The following is a 25,778-nucleotide window of genomic DNA, read 5'->3' on the forward strand; positions in this document are numbered from 1 at the left end:
CTTGGGCAGTTTGACATGCTACAGATATATATGTATATTTTTGTTACATTTTTGTAATACTTTTAACTCTTGCTTTTCTTTCCTTGTGCATCCACCACAGATCGCATTCAATTGGGTAAGACACATTGCTCTCCTTGAATACTGCCTCTGTATTTGACAGGATTTGTTTGATGTAATGTAATGCAGTAACCTCTTTCCTTTCAGCATCATTATATATGATAAAAACATATGCTACTTACATTGTAAGTAAGTAATGCCTCATTTTTACAGCATGGTGAGTATAATGAGGAAAGGACTGGACTAAGTGGCTAGAGCGTGTTTGCCTTGCTCTTGAGTAGATTAGTCTCAAATTCAAATAATGTACACATTCAAAAGATGTTGCTCTTGGGAAAACCTATTTATACATAATCCCATTCTCTCAACCATCTTTTTCTGTCAGAGGTTGGAATATAAACAGCAAGTGCTCTGTAACAATTCTATTCAGCGAGCAGAGTTTTATAAAGATTGTATAAAGAATTTAATTACCTCCTCTTCAATAAAGCACAAGAATATTAGTCATGAAGTGTTCATGGTGACTCTCTAAAAGTCTTGAGTCCTGGGGAAATTTCCAATAGTAGGCCAAGTTCTTAACATGATTAAAAGGGTTCTTTACATTTAGAGCTTGAATTTATTGATGCTGTAAAGCACTTCAATATATGATGAATTATAAAACAATTTTATGTGTGCTGAAAGATTCAATAAACGGTCTGGCTTTACGTCAGGTCACCCAGCAGAGGGGCTGAACAGCCCCGAATCCCCTACAGTCCCTCTGGCCTTGTAGCATCGCCAGTGCACGGGACAGCTCAATGATTTTTCTCTTCAGCTAAGTAATCCAACATGGACTCTTACTTCACTGAGAAAACTTAAAAATGGGGCATAGATTGACCTTCCTATCTCACTCTGACATGAAACCAAAATGCGATGTTTAGCAGCCTTTGTCAGGAAGGATCTCTGTTCTCTGCCTCTGCACTGATCACCGTCACAGACATGTGTGTCTTGAAAAAAGCTTAATGTTTTAGGCTGCTAGTAAAAGAAGATGTTGTCACTGTTCCCGTAACTGGCATCCTTACCTCTTTAGAGAAATTAAAAGATGAACTCAGTGAAATGTGCACTTAGTATTCAGATTGTCTGTCACATGCCATCTCTCAGCTGTGCGAATTTAATTTAGCACAATGTAATCTTCTTACTTAAACCTTCGTATTTGGAATGTTTTGCTATTAGAATAGGAGCAGCCTATGCTGAAATACATCCAAATTCTTATTTTTGCCTATTTGTCATGTGTTACAAGACTAAAATGGCAAGCATGCTTGCTTAATTTAACTAGGATTGTTAAAAATTTGCTGCACTTGTGAAATGTTTGGGCTAATCTTTCGTAAGTCTTAAAAATGATGTGAAAAGTTGAACATGAAACATTTGCATTGTCTGCTCCCAGTTCTTGTCTATCTGGGCTTAGCAGAAGCCTTAAAATATACACAACAGCAAACAGTTCGTATAAAATCTCTCTGTCCCACCTGCTTGCCAAATAGCTCTTTCCTCCCCCCCCCCGCCAGCCCTATTTCTGACTCTTTAATCTGGAAAAAAAAATATGGACAAAAATATTGTGTGTATATGGACACAGTGCTCTGAATTCGTATAGTTTAGAACAAACACGTGCTGTTTATATGAGAGCTTTCATTTTTTAATGCTATAATCATGCTTTGCTTGATTGCAGCCAAATGTTGGTGTCCCTTAAAGCTCAGCTCTCGCTGTTCTCAATCAGACCGGTCTGCAGCTGTCAGTCAGCACTGAAAGTAGCCATGCAGGAATTTTTGAAACAATACATACTCTTGCAGTGCACAATTTACTTACAATGTTCAGATCTAAATGTACTTATGGACAGTTCTTACACTTCAAATAAAGATTCATATTCAGAACAGGCTCGATGCTTCCCAGCAGTAGGGAATAGGTGATGATATGATAGCAGAGTTGGCTTTGGTGGCTCAGGTGGGAGAATGTGGCTAATGTAAGTCAAGCAGTTAGGGTGAGTGGCCATCTGCAGGGTTGAAGGCGTGCAAGAGGATCTGGGGATCTTTGAGTGATGCGGAGGCTCCATCCTCCGCTTGCCAACCTTCTGATACTCTTGCTGCTGGGAAGTCTGACGGGGGAAGCGTGGCACGGAAAGCTGGATGAGAGCTGTGGAAAACAGCTTTCTACCCTTGGTAGTGTTGAGGTGTGAAGGAGGAGGTGAAATGTCCTAGAGAGATGGGGACAGCAACTGCTGCAGCTGAGAGAGCTGCCTCTCTGGTTGAAGAAACCTCTTGTTTAGGTAGCCTGTTGTGCAGGAGCCTATACGATTTGGGGGCCAGCACTGGCTGTTTGGCCTGTGTACATCGTACGTGCAACAAATGCAGGCAATTGCCTACTTACCTACTGCCTTGAACCAGCTCTGTCTATGTTCACAAACCTGAGGTGTACTGTACTCACCCAACACAGAGCTTGTCGTCTGTCACTGCGGAACACCGAGGTAGCTCTCTGTTCCTCTGTCTTACGTTGCATGTCTCTGTAGATAGCAGGGGTCTGCGTCATTTAAACGGATATTGCCAGGAACTGTTTTGCATCATTCTTTTGAGCCCTATTAAATTGCTGATCAGTTGACATGAGAATGTAGCGGTAAGATCTTCAGTGCTGAAAGTGGGCTGGAATTCACAGGTGAGTTTGACAAGCTGTTGCCATCAGGAGAGGGAGAGTACCAGCACTCTTGAAAATACATATATATTTAAAGTTAATTTAAAAAAATAAAAATTATATGTTATAATCATGTTGCAAACTGGATTTTACAGCTTTTTTTCCTTATCTTTTGTTTTCATCCCACAGTTACTCTATTCGCCACTCCATAAGCATGCCTGCAATGAGGTAATATGCTACCCATATTCAATTTGCTATGGTGATGTTCAACAGTGTAATGAGGGGAGATTTGCATACTTTGATCCTGATCCTGCAGTTTTTAGTTGGATGAATAGTCCCACTTCAATCAATTAAGGTTATTCATGTAGATAAGGGCTGCAGGACAGGCCATCTGTTTTTTTTTTCCTTTTAATTGTATTAACTGTTTAATCTCTTGTACAAGCCTTTGAGTAAACTAAGCAGTTCTGAGATGTATTTGGGTAGTTGATTGTTATCAGGTTTGTATTACTGAATCTGAAATTCAGTTGTTTTGCTGTCTCTAGAACATCGTCATCCAAAGCCCATTAACGTCAGAGATGCTTTCCACTCCAGCAGGCTTTGGCTCATGCTCCTGTGGAGGGATTTTATATGAGTGCTTTAATATTTTAATGGCTATACTCATGCTTTACTTGACTGCAGCCAAATATTGATGTCTGTTCAAGTAAAGCTCTGGCTGTTTTCAATAAAATTAGCATCCAGCTTTCTTTTTACCCCCTCAGCCTCTAAATATATGAATATCCCCACTCCCTGCCAAGCATGTGGGAAAACAAATCTCTTAACTATATGATGGATACTAATTTATTCAACTTCAGCAGGTGGATAGTTTAAGGCAAGCATTCACCAGCGTGACCTATGGGTCAAATGTAAGTTATAAAACTCAATTTCTCTCTCCTTTTGACCTATGAAAAGTTTGTCACCTATTTAACAGAAACCAAAAGTAAATCTGCATTATTTTTCCAACTGGCTTTCGTTTGCCCTTTCCTTAAATTAGGGTCAGTTTAACTTAGCCTGATAAGGGATATTATGTAAATGTATTTGCAGAAATAGAGGCCATTATCATGCTCCTGGTAAGTTCCCAGAATGTGCAAAGAGGACGAACTGGAACACTAAAGTTTTAGCAGCCACTGGCTTCATCGCTTTGCAAAATGAAGCGCAGGCTCCTGCTTGTGTTTGCCTTTCCCTATGGATGACACAGAGGCACGGGCACCTGCCAGGGTAAAGTGGTTCTGCCTCATTGTTCCACTGTGAGGGTACCCTCCGTTATGGTTAAAGATCACTGTTATGTTTTATTTCACGTAGGAACAAATGGATGTAGTGTTTTTAGTACACCCTGTTGGCCATGTTGTTAGGAGGTACCCTGCGCTTTCGGTGGTGGTAGTTTCTATAATGTCTTTCTGGATATACCACAATAGACAGGTGGGAAAAAAGCTGAAGACTAAACACTCGATTAAGTAACTGCTTCATTATACTGCACTGGGCTTAGAGAGATCCTGTCACCTCTTTGTTTCTTATGGTAAAGAAAGTGAAAGAGGAACCCTGCTGGACAACAGTTTCTGAGCTGCAGTCTTCGCTAATAATGAAGCAGAAAGTATGCTATAATTGAGCTCTCAGTTGTCAAGCAAGGGGCAGAGAACCAGAAGAAGGTCCCCTTTACCCACTGTAGATTTGCCCAAGTCCTTTGTGCTGGCTAAACTGCTGGAGGAGGAGACAAGCTTTTGTACTCCCTCCACCTTGCCTGCTTCTAGCGTGTCTTCCTACGTGGGACAGGGATTATCAGCAGTGGGGAAGCTGCTGCGAAAAGGGGAGAAGAGATATCCAGCTAAGCAACTGAGGGGCAACTTGAGTACAGATCTCTATGGGGATCCATACTCTCACTTTAGAACAGCATATGCATTATATTCATAATATTACGTGGCAGATACTAGTTCTTGTCAGTATGTTCCGTTTGCAGGAAGAAATATAAAAAATTGAATGCATTTAAAATGAGGGAAAAGCTATGCTTCAAGTTTTGGAGAAAGAAAAAAAGAACAAGGTTGTCAGGCAAGCCAGCAAACCAAGTATGTGATTTGCTTTAAGAAGGAAAATCACAGCTGTTGCCTTTTTTTTTTATTCTTTTAAGATATGTTCAACTCACAGTTTTCCCCAAAACAGTGTTGTGTTCTGTTCTACAGGGAGTGAAAGGCAGAGAAAAGCTTAGCTTTGTCAGAGGGGCACCCTAGGAACACAGTCTCACTAAAGTCTTTGTCTCTGAAAGCAGCAGGATACACCTGCGGTCACAAAATTATGGAGTGGGGGTCAGGATTCCTCAAAGGCATTTGGGACCCACTTCATCCGTAGTTCTAATCTCCTTCATCCTAGCCTCAGGACATTAAACTGTCATCTTTTTAATTATGTAGATTATGAACTTGCTCATCAGCTGAAAAAAGTGTTAACTTCTTTATAGCATCAACACAAATGGATAAAACCGTAGAAATGCAGCACTACAGCTGGCGTTCTCCGGTTGTTCTGAGAACACAATAAATCTATCTGAGGGTAGGCAGGCCAGTCACTGTTTAGTTTCAATTACTAGGCAGGTTCTGCTTTTGCAAATTTGTAGCCAAAAAAATACTCCTCTGATTACCGTAATTGGATTTGACTGACAGAGCACCAGTGAGTGTTCATACCCTATCAGTCTATAGCCCTGTGCTGCCAGCCAGCCTTCATTCTGTCCTAGCATTGTTGCCTGGTAAGAACTGATCAAATTGTGGAGTTACCCATTTCGTTTGGAACTGACTCTTCTTCCTTCCGTCACCTTTCTTTTTCTCCTAGGAATTCTCCAACTTTCAAATCGTTTGAGGAGAAGGTTGAGACCACTGTCACAAGCCTTAAGGTAAAGGTTAGAGGCAGAGTTACATGGCCGTGCGTGTTGAAGTGTGACAGCTTAGTTGTCCCTGTCATTTGTACAGGAGACCAGTTGAATTTGCTGTTCCATCAAGAATTTCACAGAACTGCAAGAGCACTAATAGAAAATGAAGGCACTATGCAAAGAAACAGTCTTTCTCTGCTTTGTTACCAAGAAATTACTTCTGTTGTCTGCCAGAGTAAGCAAGAGGTCTCAGAAATGCCAAAAATATGGCCATACTAAAATGGAAAGCAAGAGACATCTCATAAGGTGTGATCACGGTTGATTATGCTGTGCAAGGCAGAGCCATCTGCAGATGCAAGGTCAGATTTTGAAAGCAGTGTGGCCTCGTGAGCTTTGTGCTGTGCCCTGCCAGACAGACGCAGCCGTGTGCCTGCCGAGTGAACTTCCATCCCTGAGCTACGCTCCTTCCAATATTAGAGGTGTACTCACCAAGTGCCCCTTATTCAGCTGGTGGGAGCTGTTGTGTAACTCAGGTGTGATTCACACTACCTGTGTGCTCTTAGCACTGAACTCGACTTTCTTTAATGCAGGTGTGTTTCCTCTCAAATTTCAAAACTATATGGACATATTTGCTGTGGGACAGGAAGATCCGATGGCAAAGTTACCAGTTATCACTAATAGCACTTGTTAAAGTTCTTGTTCAGCATGACAGAGCATGGCAAATTTGCAGTGAGCTAATCTTTGCTGCACGGTAAAGGCACATTCAAGGGGGGGACAAGAGGGTTTGTCTCCTCATGGTTCTTATACATCAGATAAAGTCAAGTGTGCTTATAAAATGGCATTTTACTTTGCTGCGATAGAAAGATTCCAACACATTCCAAGTACAGTCCGTCAGTGGACAAGGGCCAAATTGATCACCCCTCATTTTAGGGGGAACTGAAAATACTAGATTAATGTCAAAAGGCATTACAACTTGTAAAGCATTAAAAAGGCAAGAAAATGGCCTTCCACTTGGGACAGAAGGACATTCCATTGTACAGAAAACACAAATTACAGCTAGAACTGAAGCAGCAGGCGCACAGGGAAGGTCTGTCTTTTCCATGCCACTGTGAAATCATACAGCACATAAAATTTTCCAGTCAGTGTCTGAGGAAAGTAAGCAGCAGAGAGCTTGATTTATTTTTATGTTCCTAAAAAAGCATGTCGGTCAAAGAACGCAGAGTTGCTCTAACATTTTCAGATTTTGAGTGTTCACATTTATTTAGTGATAGGCTGTTCTGACAACTTTAAGTCATGATTGTGTAGGGTAATGTCATCTCCATTGCACTGTGTCAGAGAAGGAAACATCATCTCAGTTTCACAGGTGGGAGGCAGCATCCCAGGGAAGACTAGGAGCAGCCCAAAGAGCTAGAACGGAACACAGACCTCCAGAGCCCCAGCTCAGTGCCTGTATACACTTTCCTATTCATTCTTTTCGCCTTAGCTGCAAATGCTTTTTATACTCAACCTCACTGTAGGAAAAATGATTCATGCAGTGGGGTGCATCAGCTTGGAAGGTCTGAATTCCTGTCTGTTGCAGTCAAGCATATCGCCTGCTTATTCCTTTGTGTTCCTTCTACCCATTTAGATAAGGGATGCAGCTCATTGGAACACCTGAGGTCTGAAATGGATTTTTTTTTTTTTTTTTGCATTTTTCACCACTCACCAGTTGGAGAAGTACAGCACTTTTTGTACCCATTTAGTCACTAAACCTACTCTCGGGGCTTTCAGTAGTACTTCTAGCTCCCAAGTTTGCTTCTAGACTACTCTAGACTCCACAAATCCATTCCTCCTACACTTAGGCCAACCTGTGAGAGGGACAGCTTAAAGCCTTTTGCCTTGCTTTGCGGGGTAAAGGACAAATGTGAGCGATGCCCTTTCTGCATCAAGGGAGGGGTGTCTGTTTCCAGTCACCTCAGTGTGTCATTCAGAAAGAGGAAAAGTCAGTTCAAACTGCACAGCTCTGAAGACCGTTTCTTCTCACAGTGATCTGCTTGAGGAGCCTGATCTTATTTCGCTGATTAAGCAAAGATGTTCTTCTAGAGGAGACTATTTGTCATGCCAGCTCTTAGCCTATCGTGTCAGAGTGCTCTTAGACCATCCTTTACAGAATCTTTAAGTAAGCAGGACAAAACAAAAAGTCTTGAGTCTAAAGTGATCTTCCACATCCCATCAAACCGTCATTGTCCATCTTTATGGGCAAACCCACTGACATTTTCTGAAACATTTTCTTTCTGTATTCTCATTCTTTCTTTCATTTCTTTGTGCAAATGGAGAAAGGAAGCTGGAGTCATGGACCTAGGGTGCCACCAGTGGAGGCTGCGGACAACTGGGAATGTCTCAGTACTGTTCTTCCTTTTCCCTGCCTCCGTTCCAAGGCTTGCAAGATTAGGAAGACGAGGAGGAGAAATCATAGGCCGTCCCTTCAATTCCAGGATCCTGTTGTGGTCTGAAAAAGTGGAGAACTTCCCAGAGAGGCTTCTGAAAAAAGAGAAGAACAGCAGTAGCCTTATCATCTTCCCCCCACCCCCCATATTAGCTACAGATCTTCAGTGGTCCTACAATGTTCTGTAGTCAGCCAAAACTGATGTTCAGTTTTCATACATTCAGAAGTCAAATTTCAAATTAGATTTTATTTGTTCTTGGAGTTTGGACTTTGGGTTGCAGCTTTCTTAGGAGAGTATTAGTTCAGCTTCCCCTGGAAATCAGCAGGACCTGGGTGCCTCATTCTTTTCAACTTTTCTGAAAATCAGAACAGTGATGAACTGAATGTTTGCGTAAACACTGGGGTATTGTCCAGAGGCATTCAGTAAAGTGACTTACATCATTCTTGTTTTCGGATGGAAGAGTAGGCAGAAAAGCAAATAGAAAATGAAACTGCATTAATGTTTCTGATTTTGAGGTGTCCAAATTCAGATGCACCTTATCTGAGTAATTTGAAATAGTGCAGAAATAGTCTACTTTCACAATCGCTCTGATCAGTCCGAATCAATGTTCTTTTGAGAATTTTAATTGGCAAATAAAAGTCATGATTTTTGCCATGAAAACTTAATAGTACTTTACTAGGCAGTGGCTGCCTTTTCACTGCAAGTTCGGGGCCTACCAACATTTAACAATACATGTATTTCGTATTGCTGTTTGCAAAAATCAGTGATGGACCGATACTTTCTGAAAGTCAGCACAACCCACTAGACTGGGTACAGATTTTTACCTCTTGAGATGGGAACTTTTAATAACGGTGACTCAAACTGTCAGAGCAAATATCAAGCCTACTACTACCTTATTTTACTGAATTTTCAAGCTAGGCAAGCTCCTGTGCTAGCTGATGAAACAAAGGATTACATAGGATTAACCCTTTGGAAACTTAGGACACAAATTGCATTTAATTAAAATAATCTTCCTAAGCATTCAGTGGCTGACAGGCTGGACAAATGCCAGCTTGTCTTTAAGTCCTGCTGCCGTTCTAGGATGGAGTAGAAAGTTTTGCCCTGTTTTCAGGCTTGAATCAACTTTGAGTGCGTATCATCATATCGGCAAGCCAAACTACAAAAGAACGTTCTCTTACCAAGACAACCCAGTCAAAACAGCTTTGTCTCTTCGTCACTTAGTCTTGACCATTTCCAAATCTTTAGATAGAGCTCTGTCTTTGTTAGGAAAACTCTATTTCAGAGGCTTAGTCATATTGGTTTTTATTTTTAATACTTGTATTTACAAATTCAGCAAACTGAAGCATTTTGAAAGTAGATGACCTGTGAGCACATTGTCATGTTTCATTAATGTAATTTGCTCTCTCTTCCTTCCCCCTCCCCACATGAAAATGCTGTGGGCAGTTCTATATATCAGTGTCTGGGTAGCTACAAGTACCTGAAGGGAGACAAGCTGCTGGGTTTGTTCTTTGGTTACTATACTCCTTCTACTGTCCAAAATCCCAGTATGGTTTAGGTATTTTGAGAGCAGCTGTGTTACCATTGCTGGCGGATGGGCCACTTTACTCAGCAAATGAACCAGTTCATTTTAATACCCATCTCTTATCCAGCCTGCATAGAACGGGAAAAAACAGTGAAATCAATGCGAGCTACTCATGTAAGGAACCGCACTAAGTTTACTGGCAGGATCCTAGATCTGGGATCTACTTAGGGACTGGTTCCTTTAAGCGTGTGATAAATGCCCCTGGCGGATTTTATGATTGCAACCTAGAAGTCTAGAAATCGGGGGAGGAAAGGGGTTGCTTTATGTGACTGTTTTTATAGCTTTTGTTCTAAGAAAAACCCAGCCCCACACGTTCTCTGCCTGCTTTGAACAGTTCCCAGCCCTCCATGGCCACCGGGTGGAATGCAAATGGGACTTGCTACAGTGTGAGCAGAGGAACTTGCTGTTCTTTCTTTGCCTTGTTTCAGACCAAGGTTGGTGGGACAAGCCACACAGGGGGCAGTTTTGAAGAAGTTCTCAGCTCTACAGCCCAGGCCAGCGCTCAGAGCTCCCTCGCTGGCACTCGACTCCCAGAGAGCGAAGAAGAGCTTCAGTGTTAGACCGCAGGCCCTCCTGAGCCTCACATGCCTCTCTTCAGAGACTTGCCCAGCCAGTGATTTTTAGACCTCCCTCGCCACCCAGCTCGTGCAACAAGGTTTCGTCAGCTTCGGAAAATTGCCTCCCTGGCCTTGTGCTGGAGAAACGTTTCCTCTCTCTATTTGTATTTTGGGTGGGCCATTTTATCATCAGGTACTTCATACACCATAGAAACCACGTGCAAGCCATTGACTTACAATGCTTTAAATTTTATGTTAAATGACCAAAATAGTTTTCATTTGCACGTAACTTCCCTCCAACAATCTCCCAGTCTCTGTTTCTTATTTCTTTTAGTTTACTGTTTTCTATCCGTTGGTTTCCAACTCCCCTCTCAGTGCCACATCAGACAGATGGACTTAGAGCTGTGCAAAGATTTCTACTGCCAGCGATAGTCCATATACCAGCTGTCTATCAGCCATACCAGGTGCCCTTTGCTCAGGAGTGTCTGTACATGATCTATTTCCTAACGGAAGTAAATCACTTATTGTCACAAAAAGTTTTTTCTCCTTCACTGGTACAGTCTGGCATTGCCCTCCACCCATTAGTCAGCAGAGTTAAGGAGGACAGGAAGAGACACCCAGTTGCTCATATAGAAACTGAACTGATCACAGCTGCTGATTTAAGATGATCACTGTAGCTGGAAAAGCTTCGGTTTAAAAATACGTTCCATTGCTTGCTCTCTGTGGTTTGTAAGACTTGACAGTGTAAGTCAATTACAAAGGGAAGTGGAGCAAAGGGAACCTCTAATAATTTTGCTTCCATATCTTCCCCTCAAAAATAAGGGAAGGTAAATTTATGAGCCTCGGTCAAGACACAGCCTTAAGTGAAAGAGTACAAACCCAACAACTGGCTTAAGATGTGCCATAGGTTAGAGAGCCCATGCCTTCAGTCCGCCTTTCAGAGCTGCTAGCATAAGCCCCTTATCTTAGAACACACAGGATGAAGTAGGTGCTTCACTTTTGGTGTCAAATTTTGTCATGCTTCACTCCAGGACATAATTCCACCAACCGCATTATATCTGCTTAATCACCAAGAGCCAGTCATCTCTCAGCTTTGCTTCAGCATGCCTTCTTGCATCCTTTTCACATTTTTTTCTAAGAAAAGAGCAGCACGCTTGTGACACTATCTTGCTGTCTAGTGAGCACGTGTCAGTCTGCATGTTGCATTACTCCGTTCGCCAGGCTGAGATGAGCACAACTTTATTGATAAGGTGTAGAAAACAGTCTGGCTACTTTCAGGATGGATGCATTTTTTGAGCATAAGCCAAAGCTTCAAATCAGCGTTAGTGAGTTTGACATTACAGACTGCTTAAAAGCTTGTGAGGAAACTTGGCTTTAAGTGATTTTTTTCTATGTGGCTTTTGTTACAGTTTTTACAAAGTTGGAAGTCCTTTCATAATGTTCTACTGGACACAAGTTAACTTTGGACATTTATATCAAATGCCTCTTTAGCGTGATTTTGGCATGGAAGCAAATTTCATTAGGTTGTTTTAGTACAGTTTTCTTGTGACAGTTTGCTAGCTTATTTTGTGGTTTTGTGCATAAACGTGAATTTATTTAAATAAAGAAGATATTAATGGTCACCTTAGGTTGTGTAAATGAAGTTACTGATATTCTTATTAAAAATAAATTTCTCTCTTACTCTTTTACACTTTGTGATGTTTTCTTTTTAATTCTGTGTATTTACCAGTATTACTGTGCATCTCTAAGCCTTGCTGTGTCACAGCAGAGTATCAAGGTAAGTTGCAAGAACATAACCTGCCATTCCTACAGTTTTTAAAATCTGTTCAGTCCCTTCTGGACCTGAAATTCCCCATGGAAATCTGCAGCCAAAGTTTCGAAAATTTTGAGGTTCAAAGGAGAAAAATAATTGAACCAAGTTCAGTAAAAGTGAAATGCGTGGCAGAAAACACCTTCTAGGTCTAAAACCATTGACCTTCTTTTGAGCAGGGCCAGCAGCCAAACCGAGGTTAAAACATGAAGTCCCAGCACTGTCATCTTCTATGAGATGCTGATTTAGACCTCCTTTTATTTCTATGTTTATGTATGTATATATATATATACACACAGAGAAAAATGCTTCTGGGAAAGCAGTAAATTGCTTTTAACTACATTTGTTAAGAGCATAATTTAAAGAGCTTGTGTGAGTATGACTTAGTGGAGGTAGGTTGGCCAGACAAGCTTCTCTTCCATATAAATCCTTACACGTTATTGTCATTACAGCAGCTGCCACTATGTGTAGGCTCAATGCTGATATGAATAGATCAGGAGAAAGACATGGGAGGAGACGATTTCCTCTCGTAGGTCGCGTGTCCAGGGCCTAGCACACTTTTCCAACACGTGGACAGTGCACTTCAGTACTGCATTAGGAAGCCTGAAGCCCCACAGGCTGTTTGCTAACCTGTCATCACGGCTCATGCCTTCCGATCGCGCTTTCTCCTCCCGTCTCTTTCCAACCCATTCCCATTTCTGTGAAAATGCAGTGCCCAAAACCAACACACATTTGCACCTGCAGCGAGTAGAAGGGAATGTAATTCTACACGAAGTACCTGCTGGATTTCTTTAGCCAAAACCAAACCCCACACCATGCACACTCAAACCATGTGTTTCCCAGGATGTTTACTTTTCTTGCACCATTGCACTGCTGCCTGGGGTTCAGCGCTCCGTCCCCTGGACCCCCTGCAGAAATGCGTACTGCCAGCCAGTAAAGCTTCCTGCTGCGTCGGAGGAACCGACTGTTCCTGCTGGGGTAGCACTTGCGCTGTTTCTATCAAACATCTCTTTAAGGCCGCTTTTCTCGTTTGTGAAGAACGTTCTCAGTTCTCTTCCAATGCATCTGCACCTCTCTCGTGCTTGGCATTCAATACAAACTAACAGAGACTCTGGTTTGTACGCATCTTGGTAGATAAAAATGCTGAAGAATGATGGGCCCTGGACAAAGCTCAGCGGGCCCCACTCCATCACCCTTGCAGTATGACAATCGGCCACCAATAAGCACTGATCAGTTTCCTATCGCTCAGTAAAGCGCAGCTTGTTCTTCCAGGGTCTCCACAGGGCACAGCTGCTGCCTTGTGGGGTTCCCCGAGCAGAGCAGGCGTCCCATGTCTCACCTGGACCAATACGCTCTGCAGATTTTGTGCGCTGTGCCGGCCGCTAAGGCAAGAGCTCCCAGCGGCTCTGCACAGCGCTCTGTGCCTCTGCCAAAGGCACCAGCCGCAGAACGCAGCACGAGCTTGTCAGGCCCCTGAGGTTTGCGTGAGGGAGACATTTCCTGGAGTCACGGTGCCTGAAGATGTGTGCTCAGCTAGATTACCTACCTTTAAAGGGGATGACAATTGAATTTACTTTCATGCTGCCTCATTTGACGTGAGGCTGAAGACAGAGAAGCTAGCTCCAGGTCTCTACCAGGTAGTTTTTCCAGGTGCAAACTTTCATTATGTGGCAATTGTGACATCGCCCTAATCTCCAGCTGCACACATGATGCAACAGTTAGTAGCGCAGACTGTCCTCGTTACGGCATTTACCACCACTACAGCTTTACTTGACAACCATACTGTACTTTTACATCAGTATTATTACTTCCGCTAAAAACTGTCATTTAGAGCAGAATCAGTACCAGCACGTAACAGCGTTAACACGGGACGGCCAGCTCTACATGGGCGTGCAGGCTTTTGCATTAGACTGCGCAAGCTCCAAAGGTCCCTCCCAACCTCGGCTATTCTGGGATTATCAATTACGTGTGCAAGAGTCTGTAAAATTGCCAGCCTGGGGTGAGGGGGAGTCAGGAATACTGGCCTTACGGAAATCTCGGCACCGTTCCCTGATACAACACATGAGCAGTGGAAAAACTGTGTGAAACAATAAACGTATTGAGAAAATGTAATTCATGAGATTACCAGTTTTATCCACCATCGCTTCTTGAGGCTTATGCACTCCAAAGAAATCTCATCTCTAAGTCTGGCTCTGTCAACATCTTCTAGAGAAATGCACTGATGGGTCTCTCTTCTGTGTAGCACAGTGAACAGATATTAACCCATTTGATATAGAAGGTACTTAAATCCATACACACTTAGAAGTCACAGAACAAGACCACTTGTCCCAGCCAGTGCACTACATGAACAGATTGCAATCAGCTAATTTTTAAACTTGCCTGAATTTCCCCAGTGAAGAATCTATTTGTAACTGCATCAATCAGAGGCTGATTAAAAAAAAAGAAAAAACCCAAAAAAAACTCATTCTAAATATTTGGTCCTTGACACAACCTCTAATCTGGGAGGTAACTATCCTACCTGCTCCTATCTGAGTGGTCCTGGGATTCTCAGCAATGAACGCACAGGAAAAAATCTGCTGGCAGAATTAGTGATGTTACGGAAGGAAAAATAATGCACAGAATATAAAACCAAGTATTTATTATAGCTACAGCATTTAGGAACATTTCAGGAATGCGGATGAGCTGTGGCAGCTATTTTTTTATTCCTTTCTGTGTTAATCAGAGATACAAGCTGGAGTAACTCTGTGTGAACAAACTTTCCTGCAAAACAAAAGAAAGGGAAAGTTAATTAAAAATGCTCTCATTTTCCTATGTGTGAAAGGTTGGCAGTGAAAGGTTAGCAGTGACGTTGCGTTAGGCTCAAAATGAACACCAAGTTATTCTTTTAAGAAAGAGAGCACTCCCATCTTACTTGAACTATGGAGTAACTGTAAGAGTAGTTACAGCTAGTTTTCCCCAAAAACTTACAGAAATATTTCATGCTCTACTAAGACACTTAAGAGCTGAAAAAAGGATGCACCCTGACCAGGACAATCCCGTGCTATGCATCCAGCTACAGGAAACCACCCCTATTATAGCTGCACGTAGGGTGTACGCTCTAGGCTCTACTGAGACGCTAACTTAGTTTACGTTACTGAGTTCTAGTAGGAGGGCAAAGACGTCAATTAGAAAATTAGGTATTCCAGCTATGCTGATGATGTCCTTTTTTTCCTTCTTCCCTAATCAAATTATTGCATTTTTCAGAGAGCTGCTTATTTCCCTGAGGAGTCACCAAAGTATAAGTGGGACTTGTCAGGGACTGTGTCTGGTGATTGCTGGTCCTCTCCCCGAGTTTGCCTGTCCCTAGTTTTTTCCCAGGATAGGATGACTTGGAGTCACAGTCCTCTTCTGGTGTTCAACTCCCTTGCTAAAATAATAAAGACTTATTTTACTTATTTTTCCTTTCCACTATCAGTTTCTTTTGGAAAGGTTGAAAAGCCGTGGACAGAATAAAAAGTAATACAACTGCACCTAAAACATTTCCCTGAGCTGGTTCTCACATGCACCTTGGGCAGGTCACACAAGACCGCAGCTCACGTAGGGATAACAAATTCCACTTCACTGGTTCATGAAACACTAACAAAGTAGAAACAAGCTGCTGTCAGAGCATCAGTGAAGAATGAAGCCTCCTTTATACCCCCTCTGACGGTAGAGGGAGATCCTTAAACACATGCAAGTGTAATGACAGCTGGGCCTCTCTCTAAGTGTCCAAAGTGACATAAAAGGAACTTGGCGTAAATGAGATTCAGGTTCAATACATACAAATAAAAGTAAGGTATGTTCACACTGCAGTAAGTTTCTGCATTTAGGGTACTCGAGTGATGAGTAAAATAATTAGTTCTCACTTGGTCTGAACGCCCATCAGAAAAAAAGGCAATTTATATATTTCATTTCATTTATGAAACAAACAAAAAAAAAAAGCCCAAACGTCATACCAGCAGTTGAATCGTAAAAATCCTGCAGTCTGCCAGGTGTGTTTTCCAACTCTTCGTACTCAAATGCTTGCAGTATCATCTCACACTGATCCAACTGTTTTACAAACTTGGCTTCTGCAGTACTCTGGTTTTCATATTCCTGAACAGATTTTTAGTTATAAGAAAAAAATTGTGTTGTTCTGAAACAGAGTATTAGAAGCTCTTTATATATGTCTAGAATTTTCTTCATTAGTACAAGCCATTCCATAAATATTCACAACAGTTACGTCTTTCACTCTCTTTTTAAGACTGCTATTCAGCAAAACACTTGACATAAGTACGTGCTAAATCTCTATTAAATGTAATAGGACTTAAGAACACTATTCTTTTGCATACTCTAACTTAAAAACATACCAAGTGTTTTGGCTGAATCAGGGATGATATGGAGACAACCCTACACGATATACAGGTTAAATAATAGGTTCCATTTAACAACATTTTAACATATAAATATCTTTTCAGGCCTGGCTAAGGCTGTGAGTTACCACAGTGTGTGCTTATGCATTAGCACTACCTATTTTTAAGACCTATTTTGCACTTTTCTCCACCACTTGCTGTTTTTATAAGGAGTTGTTCTTTACATTTCTCCTGTCACTCCTTCTTAATCTCTTTGGCCTAATCTGTCTGAGCTGCTTATGTCTTTATGTCTCCCCTAGGAGATAGGGAGGGGAGTCATTAAGGGGTTTCCTCCCCTTCAGACTTTAAGTCCTTTAATCTCCCTGCTATCTTTTCCCTCTCTCCAGTCATCGTCAGTATATATTTGTGAGTCATTCACACTTCTAGCCAACTTGAACAATTTTGCTGTCGTTCACTTCCAGTGATGGTTGCAGACGGGTTTGCCATCTCCTTTTCTCTTTCCTAAATCTACTGCATTGTATTTGATGTCTCATCAGCTGGTCCTCTCCTGACTTCCAAAACCAACCGCAGAAAAAGGCTTCTTTCTGTGCAGGTTACCATCACCTTGATACCCTCGGCAGGTCTGACCCCATTCATCATCAACACCACCAATAATCAGACCAGAGGCTTAAGTACACGCCGGGCCCATCTGTGCTTTCAGATCCACACAACCCACGATGCACAGCAGTTCTGCAGATGAGAGCAGCACAAGTGCAGGAAGAGTTTTTCCTACTGACCAAAGAACGTGGCATCTCTTTCTGCACCTTAAGACGACAACTGTGGGTGTGGGTGTCATTCACAGTGGCAAGATCCCGGGTTGTAATTCCAGCACAGTGATGCTCAGATAAGCGTCATGGCCATTTCCTTGTCTGACACACTATTAGGAACCTGTTTGTTCTTATGCTTATTGCTTTACCCTTGAAAGTCAGAAATCCAGATTTTGATAGCCATGATTGATTCATATACTACTCTATTTGGATTTGAACAATGCTTTGAATTTCCAATTACATTTTGATCATTATTTTAGTCATCAATTTCATTTCAACATTTTTACCTTCCTTTCCTCCTTTCAATCTGAGCTTTGCCTCATCTTTAAATTGTTTAAATAATACTTCTTATTTTCTTAAATCTATTTATTTCTACTCTTTTTTTTTTTTTGGCCACCAAAGAGAACGAACTCTTGGCAGCATTACAAAGGAGAACTTGGGGAGAAGGAGAACTACGGCTGTTTGCTTCTAAAGCTCTGTCCCACCTCCAGCAATTAATTGGGAGTATCAATCTGTTACCAACCTCTTTGTGCCATACAACCCACCAGATCTTATTCATACCTCAGCTCACGTTAACCTCAAGAAACATCAGCTATTATATGTGCAACTGTGCACCGTGCTGAAATGAACACTTACTGTTTCCTCTCCGCAGGTGTTTAAGAGTGTGAAATAACAGCATACTTCGGAAAAACAGTAACTGGTCTCTCAAACACCACAGTCTGTCTTTTAAAAGTTACTCCTGTGCTTTTGCTCTTGCAAATAAAAAAGCAGGACAGAGCTGAAGTGTGCCGACTCATTTACGTCAATGTTTTTTCAAACGTATTCTGGATTAAGTTATAAAGGGAAAATACATGGGGGTCATCTTTCTGCTATCTTTCTCCCCTACACTACACTTGCAGAGTGCCCACCAATACAGTCCAAAGCAACAGTCCTTGTAAGGCTGAAAGGGAAAGAGGGGCAGAGACAAGGGCAGAGCAGTGCAGGAAGGACTTGCTAAGAGTGTCAACAGATCTTGTCCCAGCCATTGTTCCGCTCTGGGCCATAACTTCCTTCGCTCACAAAAAAGAAATTAGAGGGAAATGCCCCTGGCTAGCTGAGAGCAGAGTATCAAACCAAGTGATCAGAGGCTTCTTAATTTTGTGCCCCCTTTTTTTTTTTTCTCTACTTTTCTTTTCTTTTTGAGAAGCACCTAGTTGTTCCACTTAAAATAAGACTAAAGGGACTACGTATGAATATTAGATTTTTAGGTTACACTCGCTGCTATGTGGGTTACACGCATACTGCTGCATTGAAGACTCAATGCCAGTAAATTATCCTGAAGGTAGAAACAGAACAAATGATCAAAAGTGTGCATATGTTAAATTATGGTTAATGAGAATGATAAAAAGCTAACATGCTGAAGAACTAACTGCATACTGAGCCAGCTTGTACACAATCACGAGAGAAGACTGAAGCAAAGAAAAAGAATATATGCAAAAAAGAGAGTCCTACAGGACTAACCTTATCTATCAAAACCTCTTTTTCCTCTATTATAACAGCTTCCCAAGGTAGGAGGAACCAGTGCTCACTGAACAAATGCACATACATTATTTCCCAGATCTGGTTATGCTGGTTTACCCCCTTTATCTTGAATTGTACTACTGAAAACCCATCCCCATTGCCAGTTTCACCACACAACTACAGCAAGAAAAAAAAACCCAAACAAACAGGGTGCTGTAACAAAAGGCAGAAATTGGCTGCAAATATCTGGAATTTAAATACAGTCCAAGTGGGAAAGTAAGAATAGCAGCATAAAATACAGTTTCAGGTCACAGAATCCAAGAAATATATAATGCTTTGTTTGCAACAACATGTGAACAAGAGATTGTGGATGCACTTGTCCTCGTGCAACTGTATGCCAGGAGAAGATAAAGCACAGTAATTATAAACTTGAATTGTTTGGAAATAATCTAATCATCCCTGTTTTGCAAGTATAAAAGATCTTATCAATTAACAGCATGAGTTCACATCAAAAAGCTAAATCACCTTGAAAGACAGAAGATACTTTCCAATACAAACATTTAAGGTACCCAAGACCAGCCAGCAATCTGTGTTGTTTGTAGAAAAGCACTGTTCTGTGTCAGTACACCACATTTAAGTCTAAACCAGAAGTTACTACTAAATATTTTAGCCTAATGGGCTGTATAATAAAGAAATGGAAGCCATATAAATTGTTACTTGCGTAAAAAGCAGAAAATACTCCACGGCATCATCAGCTCCCATTATTTTACCAAAGTTTGGGGTTTCTTTTTGAAATGGATTCCAAAGTGACCTTGACTCATACCGCTAGCTTCATCTCCCAAGGAAATGAGTCTACCTTGTTTGAGGTCAAAATAAGAGATGACACGGTTTCATAGGTAAACAGGAAGAGGACAATGGGTTACCCTGAATTTTACCAAAGGATTAAAAGAATGCAAGCTTACTTCCCAGAGTTCATAGATTTCTTTTCTGAGGTCCTCTGATAGAAGCTGGGTCAGTTGTTGCATAGCTGCCTGGGGGGAAAAAAAAAAAAAAAGCAGCCATTTCAATTTATCCATTTTTTGAGCAAGCACATTTTTATCATTATCTTTTTTTGAAGAATTAACTAATTGTTACCAAGTTTGTAGAAACATGCACTACACGGTATATTATTCTAAAGTGCACGTGTACATAAATCTGCCAGAGAAACAGTAGGACCACTCAGTGAAGAATCTTTTCTGGGAGCTGCTTAAGTAAATTGTTAGAAAACTAGTCTAAAACACAAGAAAAGCAACCTGAAAGTGCATCCAATATCTTCAAGAGTCCAAAAATAAGCCCAGAGCAAACCAGGCAAGTCAAATACCAAGGAACTGCCTTCAATTATCAGCTCTGCCTTCCAGATTTACCTAGTGGAGGCAACATTTGAACTTAACAGGTTATAGGTGCAGTTCATAAAAGCAGCTTCAAAATACCAACTCTTAGTGTTGACAAGCAACTGCCCCTTCCCGAACACTCAACTAGCACATTTCCACTAGCAGGGCTGAGAATAGCTACTGACTGTCAGGCAGGCAACAACAACATGAGCCTTTAAAAATCTCCGATTTTGAAAAACAGAGAGGAAAAAAAATCCATTTAAAACCCTGCAGCAAGAAAACACAGTGCTCCCAGACTGAGATACCATTTGTTCAACAATAAAAATCTTGGTACAAGGTTTAACGCAGCATCAAACTGATGATATAACCAGCAAGCAGAAATTGTTCTGCATGCTCTTCGTGTTCTCCCAGCTGATCAGTCTCATTTCTGTGCTATTTCTACTGTTTTCCTAGTAACACTAAGGGTTGCTCCCGAAACAATCGACATCACAGGTAAGACAAAGGTTTTGTGCCATGATTGTTCCTCCACTTCAAATACAGGGTGTAGTTTCACAATACGGCTGAACTGAATCAGCTGCTCCCCACCACTGAAGCATCAAGGTCTCATTCCTCCCTACCTCCTTCCAGCTCTGGAGCTCATCAGATTTCAAGGTTAGCAGGGCAAAATGACTTACCCGGCAAAAAAAACAACCCGAACAACCCCAAACAAAAAAAATCTAAACTTTTTTTTTTTAAATCAAGTTAATTTTCTGCTGCCTTAGCCTTGGTGAGACTAGCTGATTAAACTTACTGCACAAGCAGCAAACTTCAGAACCACCTCAACGTCAGCTGTAGAGCAAAAGAAGAAAAAGGAGAACTCTGCAGCGGCAGCAGCACACTGGTAATTCAGCTCAAGCCACCTCATGAAACTTACCCTTGGTGTATTTTTATAACAAAGTATTTCAGAGTCAGCCTAAATATTTAATGCTTGACCCTGTTTCCCACGAGGTCAACAGCAAAGTCCTCACTGAGTGAAATGGGAGCAGAAGGAGCCGCAAATAAACATACTTAGGCATCAAAACATCTTTTTCATTGCCTAACACAAATGAGAATTCCCTCTAGGCAAAGTTGAAGCCTGATCTTTGGTGACAAAACAACCTTTGGAGGCTTCTGGGAAAGAGGTTTGGGGTTTTTTTTGTTTAATGTAAGGACACACTAGGAAGTACACTGGAAAAAAAAAGAAATACCAAAATTGCAGTCAGTAAAGACAGTACTTCAAGAACGCCAAGTATCCCTTTGATTTTTAATTTCCACTTCTTAGCAAAGAGCTTACTCCTAGAGTTAGTCATAGCCCCCCTCAAGCCCAAGTTTTAAACAGGTAAGCATAAAAGTGGATGGGTGGGGAAAATAATCACCACAACGTTTTTTACAGTCTTTGAAGAGATAGTTATAGCCTCTAAAGAGTTTCCGAGGCATCATGTTGCCCTCTAGCTGTGGCTGGAGGATTGGTTTACATTTTCTTCAAATAATGCAACAAACCAGAAATGACAAACCAACGGTTTGGTTATGTACAAGGCCAAAAATAAAGTAACTGCAGGCACGCTGCACTCCAAGACTCATGACAAAAAAAACCCACCAGACACCTGTGTCTGGAGTCCTGTGCAAATGGTTTAAATAAAGTCTCTGTCACAACCACACGATCTGGCACCACACAAATGATCTGCCACAAACTCATCCACCCTTCTCAGTGCACCTAATCCCTGCTCCCCACCTCTTGGTAAGGCTGGTCAACATGACTAATTCAGGCTACCAAAAATCCAGCCAGTTCAGGAATAAATGGCCAACATGAAGAGTACTTCAAAGGTTCTCCTTCCAAACTTTGTACTTGGTGATGTTACACGTACAAAAATCATGACTTGAAAACTTTGGTTGTTTGTGGCACACTTGTCCAACGCCAGTGACAGTATTATGTTGCTTCACTACCACCAGAACATTAACATGCAGAACGCTTTGCAGATGTGGCTCTGCACCTTATGTCCATACCTCTTCTCTCCTGTGTTTCTCCTCTTTTGAGATATTATCTGCAGGAGCAATATCTCCAACAATGCATTCAGCCATATCATGAACCAAAGCTAACCGTATGCATCTGACAAGAAGCAAAGACAGAACAATTAGTTTTAGAGCATTTTAACATTATCTTGTTATTCATAAATCTAAAAGACTGCATAATTTATCCCTTTCATATATTTTACAGGGTTTTGGTGTTTTGTTGTGGGGTTTTTTTTTTTAATTTTACATAACACTTTTCAATTCTTTGCTAAGGGAAGTAGTTTCCACCTAGACATGATTTTAAATCCTGATTTCTAGCTACTGCTGCTTGTAAATGTAGATCCAAGTATAAATACAGTTTGTACAAGAGCATAGCATTCAAAAATAACGTACTTAGCTTTTGTACGCTCGGCTTTCAGAGATGTTGTGATAACTAACTACATTACACACTTCACATTAACGCTGCAACGTTGGTGGAAGGTAATCCGACTGGAGCCATCCCAAATTCAATATATAATCTGACACTCACAGCTCCATAGCTATGTCAGTCTGCAGCAGAATACTCAAAAAAGCCTTCACTATTTTCATCAGCTCCTGAAGGGACAAAGCAAGCATGATCCCATACTAGACTTGACAACTCCTTCAACACTAATGATGCTTTCTCTTCTACCGCTACATGATTTCTGAGGCTCCTGACTGCTGCTGACTGCTAAGCCTGTCAAAATCCACACGGTGTATGGCTTTGCCTTTGCTGTCTGTTGCTTCAAACTGTTTTTTAACTGAGTTTCTTCAGCTTGCTTACTTATGGCTTGAGAGAAGGCCAGGGCCTCTGCATTAATGACTTGCCTCAGCACCTGGAATTCAGCAATGAAAGTCTTTATCCCCTTTCAGCTCTCCAGGTAAACAGCACCCTGTCCAAAGGATGGAGGGAAAAGAAGAGGGGAAAGGATTTCAAACTCCTTCAGGGTGCCTTAAAAGCTCTTCCTCATGACGACAGCTATTTTAAGTGCTTTGGTTGCAGCTCTCCCACGACATTAACAGGTGGTCACGATAACCAGAGGCACTCTCACCTGTCCTTGTTAAGGCTCTTGTCTTCGGTCACCAAAGCCATCATCGCCATCCTGTACATATGGTCGGATACACTCTCTGGCTTCGCCACATTCCTGTACACCCATCCCGTCCGCGGTACTCTCTGCGTGAGGAGAGCGTCACAGCAACGTAAGCGTTAAAACCTCAGGTTTTGAAGGACCTCACTTCAGAGACGCCAGTAGAAATTCTGCCCCACCGTGACCTCCATGCTCCGGTGAGCTTTGATGCTTCCGGGAAACACCTGCCCCAACGACGGGGCTCCCCCGAGGCTGTGCCGGGATGCCTTTACGTTGCTGTTCACAGGCAAGGAAAACGCACCAGCACTAACAGCAGCAGGCGCCCTCCTCAGCCGCACGGTGCTCACGCCGAAGCGCCGGGCCACCCCTGCCCTCCCCCGGCCGGCGCCCACGTCTCCCCGCAGCAGCGCTTCGCAGGCGTCGCGGCGGGCCGCCAGTCACACCCCGGAGACCCCGGATCTCCGCCGGCCGCCCCGCTGCCAGGCCCCGGTGCCAGCCACCAACCGTGCCTCCGCTCCCACCCCGGTGATTGGTGGGGAAACCCACCTGAGGGCCCCGGCCCGCCCCGCAGAAAGGCCGCGGGCAGCCACCCCGGCAGCCACCGCGGCCGCCCGGGCCCACGGCGGGCCCGCTGCCTCGCCGAGGCGGGCCTTTCCTCCGCGCCGCTCCCGCGGCCCCCGCGCTCACCTTGAGCTGCCCCAGCAGCCGCAGGAAGGACAGCAGGCCGCGGCCGCTCGCTCCCGTCGCCATCCACCGCCCGGCAGCCACCGCCTCCGCCCGCTCCTCCTCCTGCCGGCCCGTGCGGCGGCTCTGGGCGGCGCCGGGGGAACGGAGAGGAGCGGCTGGCCGGGCGCCGGGCTCCCCGCCCCAGAACCGGCTGCGGAGTAACGCGTCTCCAGCTGCGGTCCTCCCGGCGCAGGGGGGGAAAGGGTATCCGCGGGGGTGCGGGTGCCAGGTGTACGGCGGAATCGTATTCCCAGCGCTCCGGATCCTCAGGGATTAATTAACCACAAACAGCGGTTTAGTAATAACAACTCAGACTGCGACTGCAACGAGGAAAGCAGCAAGAGAAGCCAGGCTGCGGGAAGGGAAGGGAAGGGAAGGGAAGGGAAGGGAAGGGAAGGGAAGGGATCCTCTCCTGGGGTGCAGAAGGGAGGAGGAGTCCCTGGTGTGAAGGAGGGGAAGAGCATCGTGCAGGCAGGAATAACTCATACTTTAGTCAAAACTGATCATATCAGTGACCTCTAGCATACTTTAAAAAAGCCAACGACAGTAAATGGTGCAATCTCATGTGGTTATTCAGAGAAGAGAGGGTAGTTGTCAGAGTTGCAGCACTCAGAGTTTTACGTTATTTTGGGGACTCCTGGAGTCTGGCTACAGGCACTTCCATCGCTTTTACAAGTTGAATAAGTAACACACTGCATTCCTTTACAATCGGTGGTTTTTCAAAATACATTGCATTTCTTTGCTATTTTTATATTGCCAACTGAAATAGCAGATAACGGTTTAAATGTGGCAATGAAATACTCTGTTTTCAGAAAAGAACATCTGCAGTTTGCCAGATATCAACAGGTGGCAGAGTATTTTTATTTTTGCTCGTGTATGCTTAAACACACTCCCAAATTAATAATAAAGCCCAGACAACATTTTTGGTGACCGTTTTAAGGCTACCTTCCCACAATAAACAAGAATCATAGACCAGGAAAGTCATCAGCTTTACGTTTGTGCACAATCAAACAGGTTGGTTGGCAAGGACCTCTGGGTGTTGCATAGTCCAGCCTCCCCACTGAAAGTAAACCACATCTGTTGCAGTTTTGTCTTGACAGCTCTTGAAACCATCTGAAATAAAAGTTTCATAGTTTGTCCAGGTTAACTACCTTCCAAGGAAATAATTTGTTTCATAATGTCCTCTTTGTACCTCCTGAGCCGCTTCCGCCCGTGGTTTCCTGTTGTATTGCCTGCCACTACCGGGGAGAGCTTAGCTCTGTCATATTTGTAAACCCCCTTCAAGTAGTTGTCGGCTGCTGTTATGTGACCCCTTACGCTCTTCAGCAGGCAACACAGCCCCAGGATCCCTCAACCTCTCCTTCAAGGTGATGTGATTTAGATCCCGATCATCTTGGTAGCCTTCACTGAAGATGCCCCATCTTGACCTGGGGAAGCACCAAACTGGGCCCTGTGTCCAGCCGGGGCCTCACCAACACCAAGCAGAGTGGGACAGTAACTTTCCTCAGTCTACTGGCCATACTCCTTCTAATGTAGGCTACTGTGTGATTTGCCCTCTTTGGAATGAGAGCATACTGTTTGCTCATATTGGACTTGGCTTTTACATAACCCCAGGTCCTTTTTGGCAAAGCTGATAGCCAGCCTGTTTCTTCCCAGCCGGTACCAATGGAAGGGCTTATTCTGCCTTAGGTGTAGGGCTGAGCGGTCCTCCTTGTTTGTGTTTCTCCTTGTTGAACGTGTTAAGGCTTCTGTCAGCCCAGTCCTTAAGCTTCTCAAAGTCCCTCAGAACTGAAGCTCTACCATTTAGTGTGCCAACCACCCTGCCCTAACTTGGCGTTATCTTAAATATGATGAGGGTGCATCCTGTCCCATGGTCCAGGTTTTTGATGAAGACAATGAACTACATGGGC

The 25,778-nt window shown here is 42.9% G+C and overlaps 2 protein-coding genes across 5 annotated transcripts in view; one reads left to right on the forward strand and one right to left on the reverse strand.

The window, feature by feature from the left end:
* TPD52L1 (TPD52 like 1) overlaps positions 1–11,859 on the forward strand; it is a 67,236-nt gene extending 55,377 nt beyond the window's left edge. For 2 of the 4 annotated variants that reach the window (XM_076333528.1, XM_076333527.1), the window contains exons 5-8: positions 101–115; positions 2,893–2,931; positions 5,551–5,611; positions 10,024–11,859. In XM_076333528.1, coding sequence (XP_076189643.1) covers positions 101–115; positions 2,893–2,931; positions 5,551–5,611; positions 10,024–10,155 — 247 coding nt within the window. In that variant the 3' untranslated portion in view covers positions 10,156–11,859. Of the gene's footprint in view, positions 1–100; positions 116–2,892; positions 2,932–3,554; positions 3,607–5,550; positions 5,612–10,023 lie in introns of those variants that run through there. The other 2 variants (XM_076333529.1, XM_076333530.1) reach the window with 2 other exon arrangements.
* A 2,726-nt stretch (positions 11,860–14,585) lies between these two features.
* On the reverse strand, positions 14,586–24,205 carry HDDC2 (HD domain containing 2). Its single transcript, XM_076333532.1, has 6 exons — positions 23,830–24,205; positions 23,107–23,228; positions 22,031–22,133; positions 19,601–19,669; positions 15,937–16,075; positions 14,586–14,722 (listed from the first exon to the last, which is right to left on the reverse strand). Exons 1-6 carry the CDS (start codon positions 23,890–23,892, stop codon positions 14,628–14,630), a joined length of 591 nt encoding a protein of 196 aa, XP_076189647.1. The 5' UTR covers positions 23,893–24,205; the 3' UTR covers positions 14,586–14,627.
* Positions 24,206–25,778: the final 1,573 nt, after the last annotated feature.

The sequence above is a fragment of the Aptenodytes patagonicus genome, chromosome 3 (genome assembly GCF_965638725.1).
Source record: "Aptenodytes patagonicus chromosome 3, bAptPat1.pri.cur, whole genome shotgun sequence".
Taxonomy (NCBI): Eukaryota; Metazoa; Chordata; class Aves; order Sphenisciformes; family Spheniscidae; genus Aptenodytes; species Aptenodytes patagonicus.

Bases quoted from the DNA above. Each gene is read 5' to 3' on its own strand.
- HDDC2 (XM_076333532.1), bottom strand. From the start codon at position 23,892: ATGGCGACGGGAGCGAGCGGCCGCGGCCTGCTGTCCTTCCTGCGGCTG. The intron at 16,076-19,600 runs GTAAGCTTGCAT...AAATCTGTTCAG, and splicing joins AAATCTATGAACTCTGGGAA to GAATATGAAAACCAGAGTAC. The intron at 14,723-15,936 runs GTATGACGTTTG...TTTGTTTTGCAG, and splicing joins TTTTTACGATTCAACTGCTG to GAAAGTTTGTTCACACAGAG.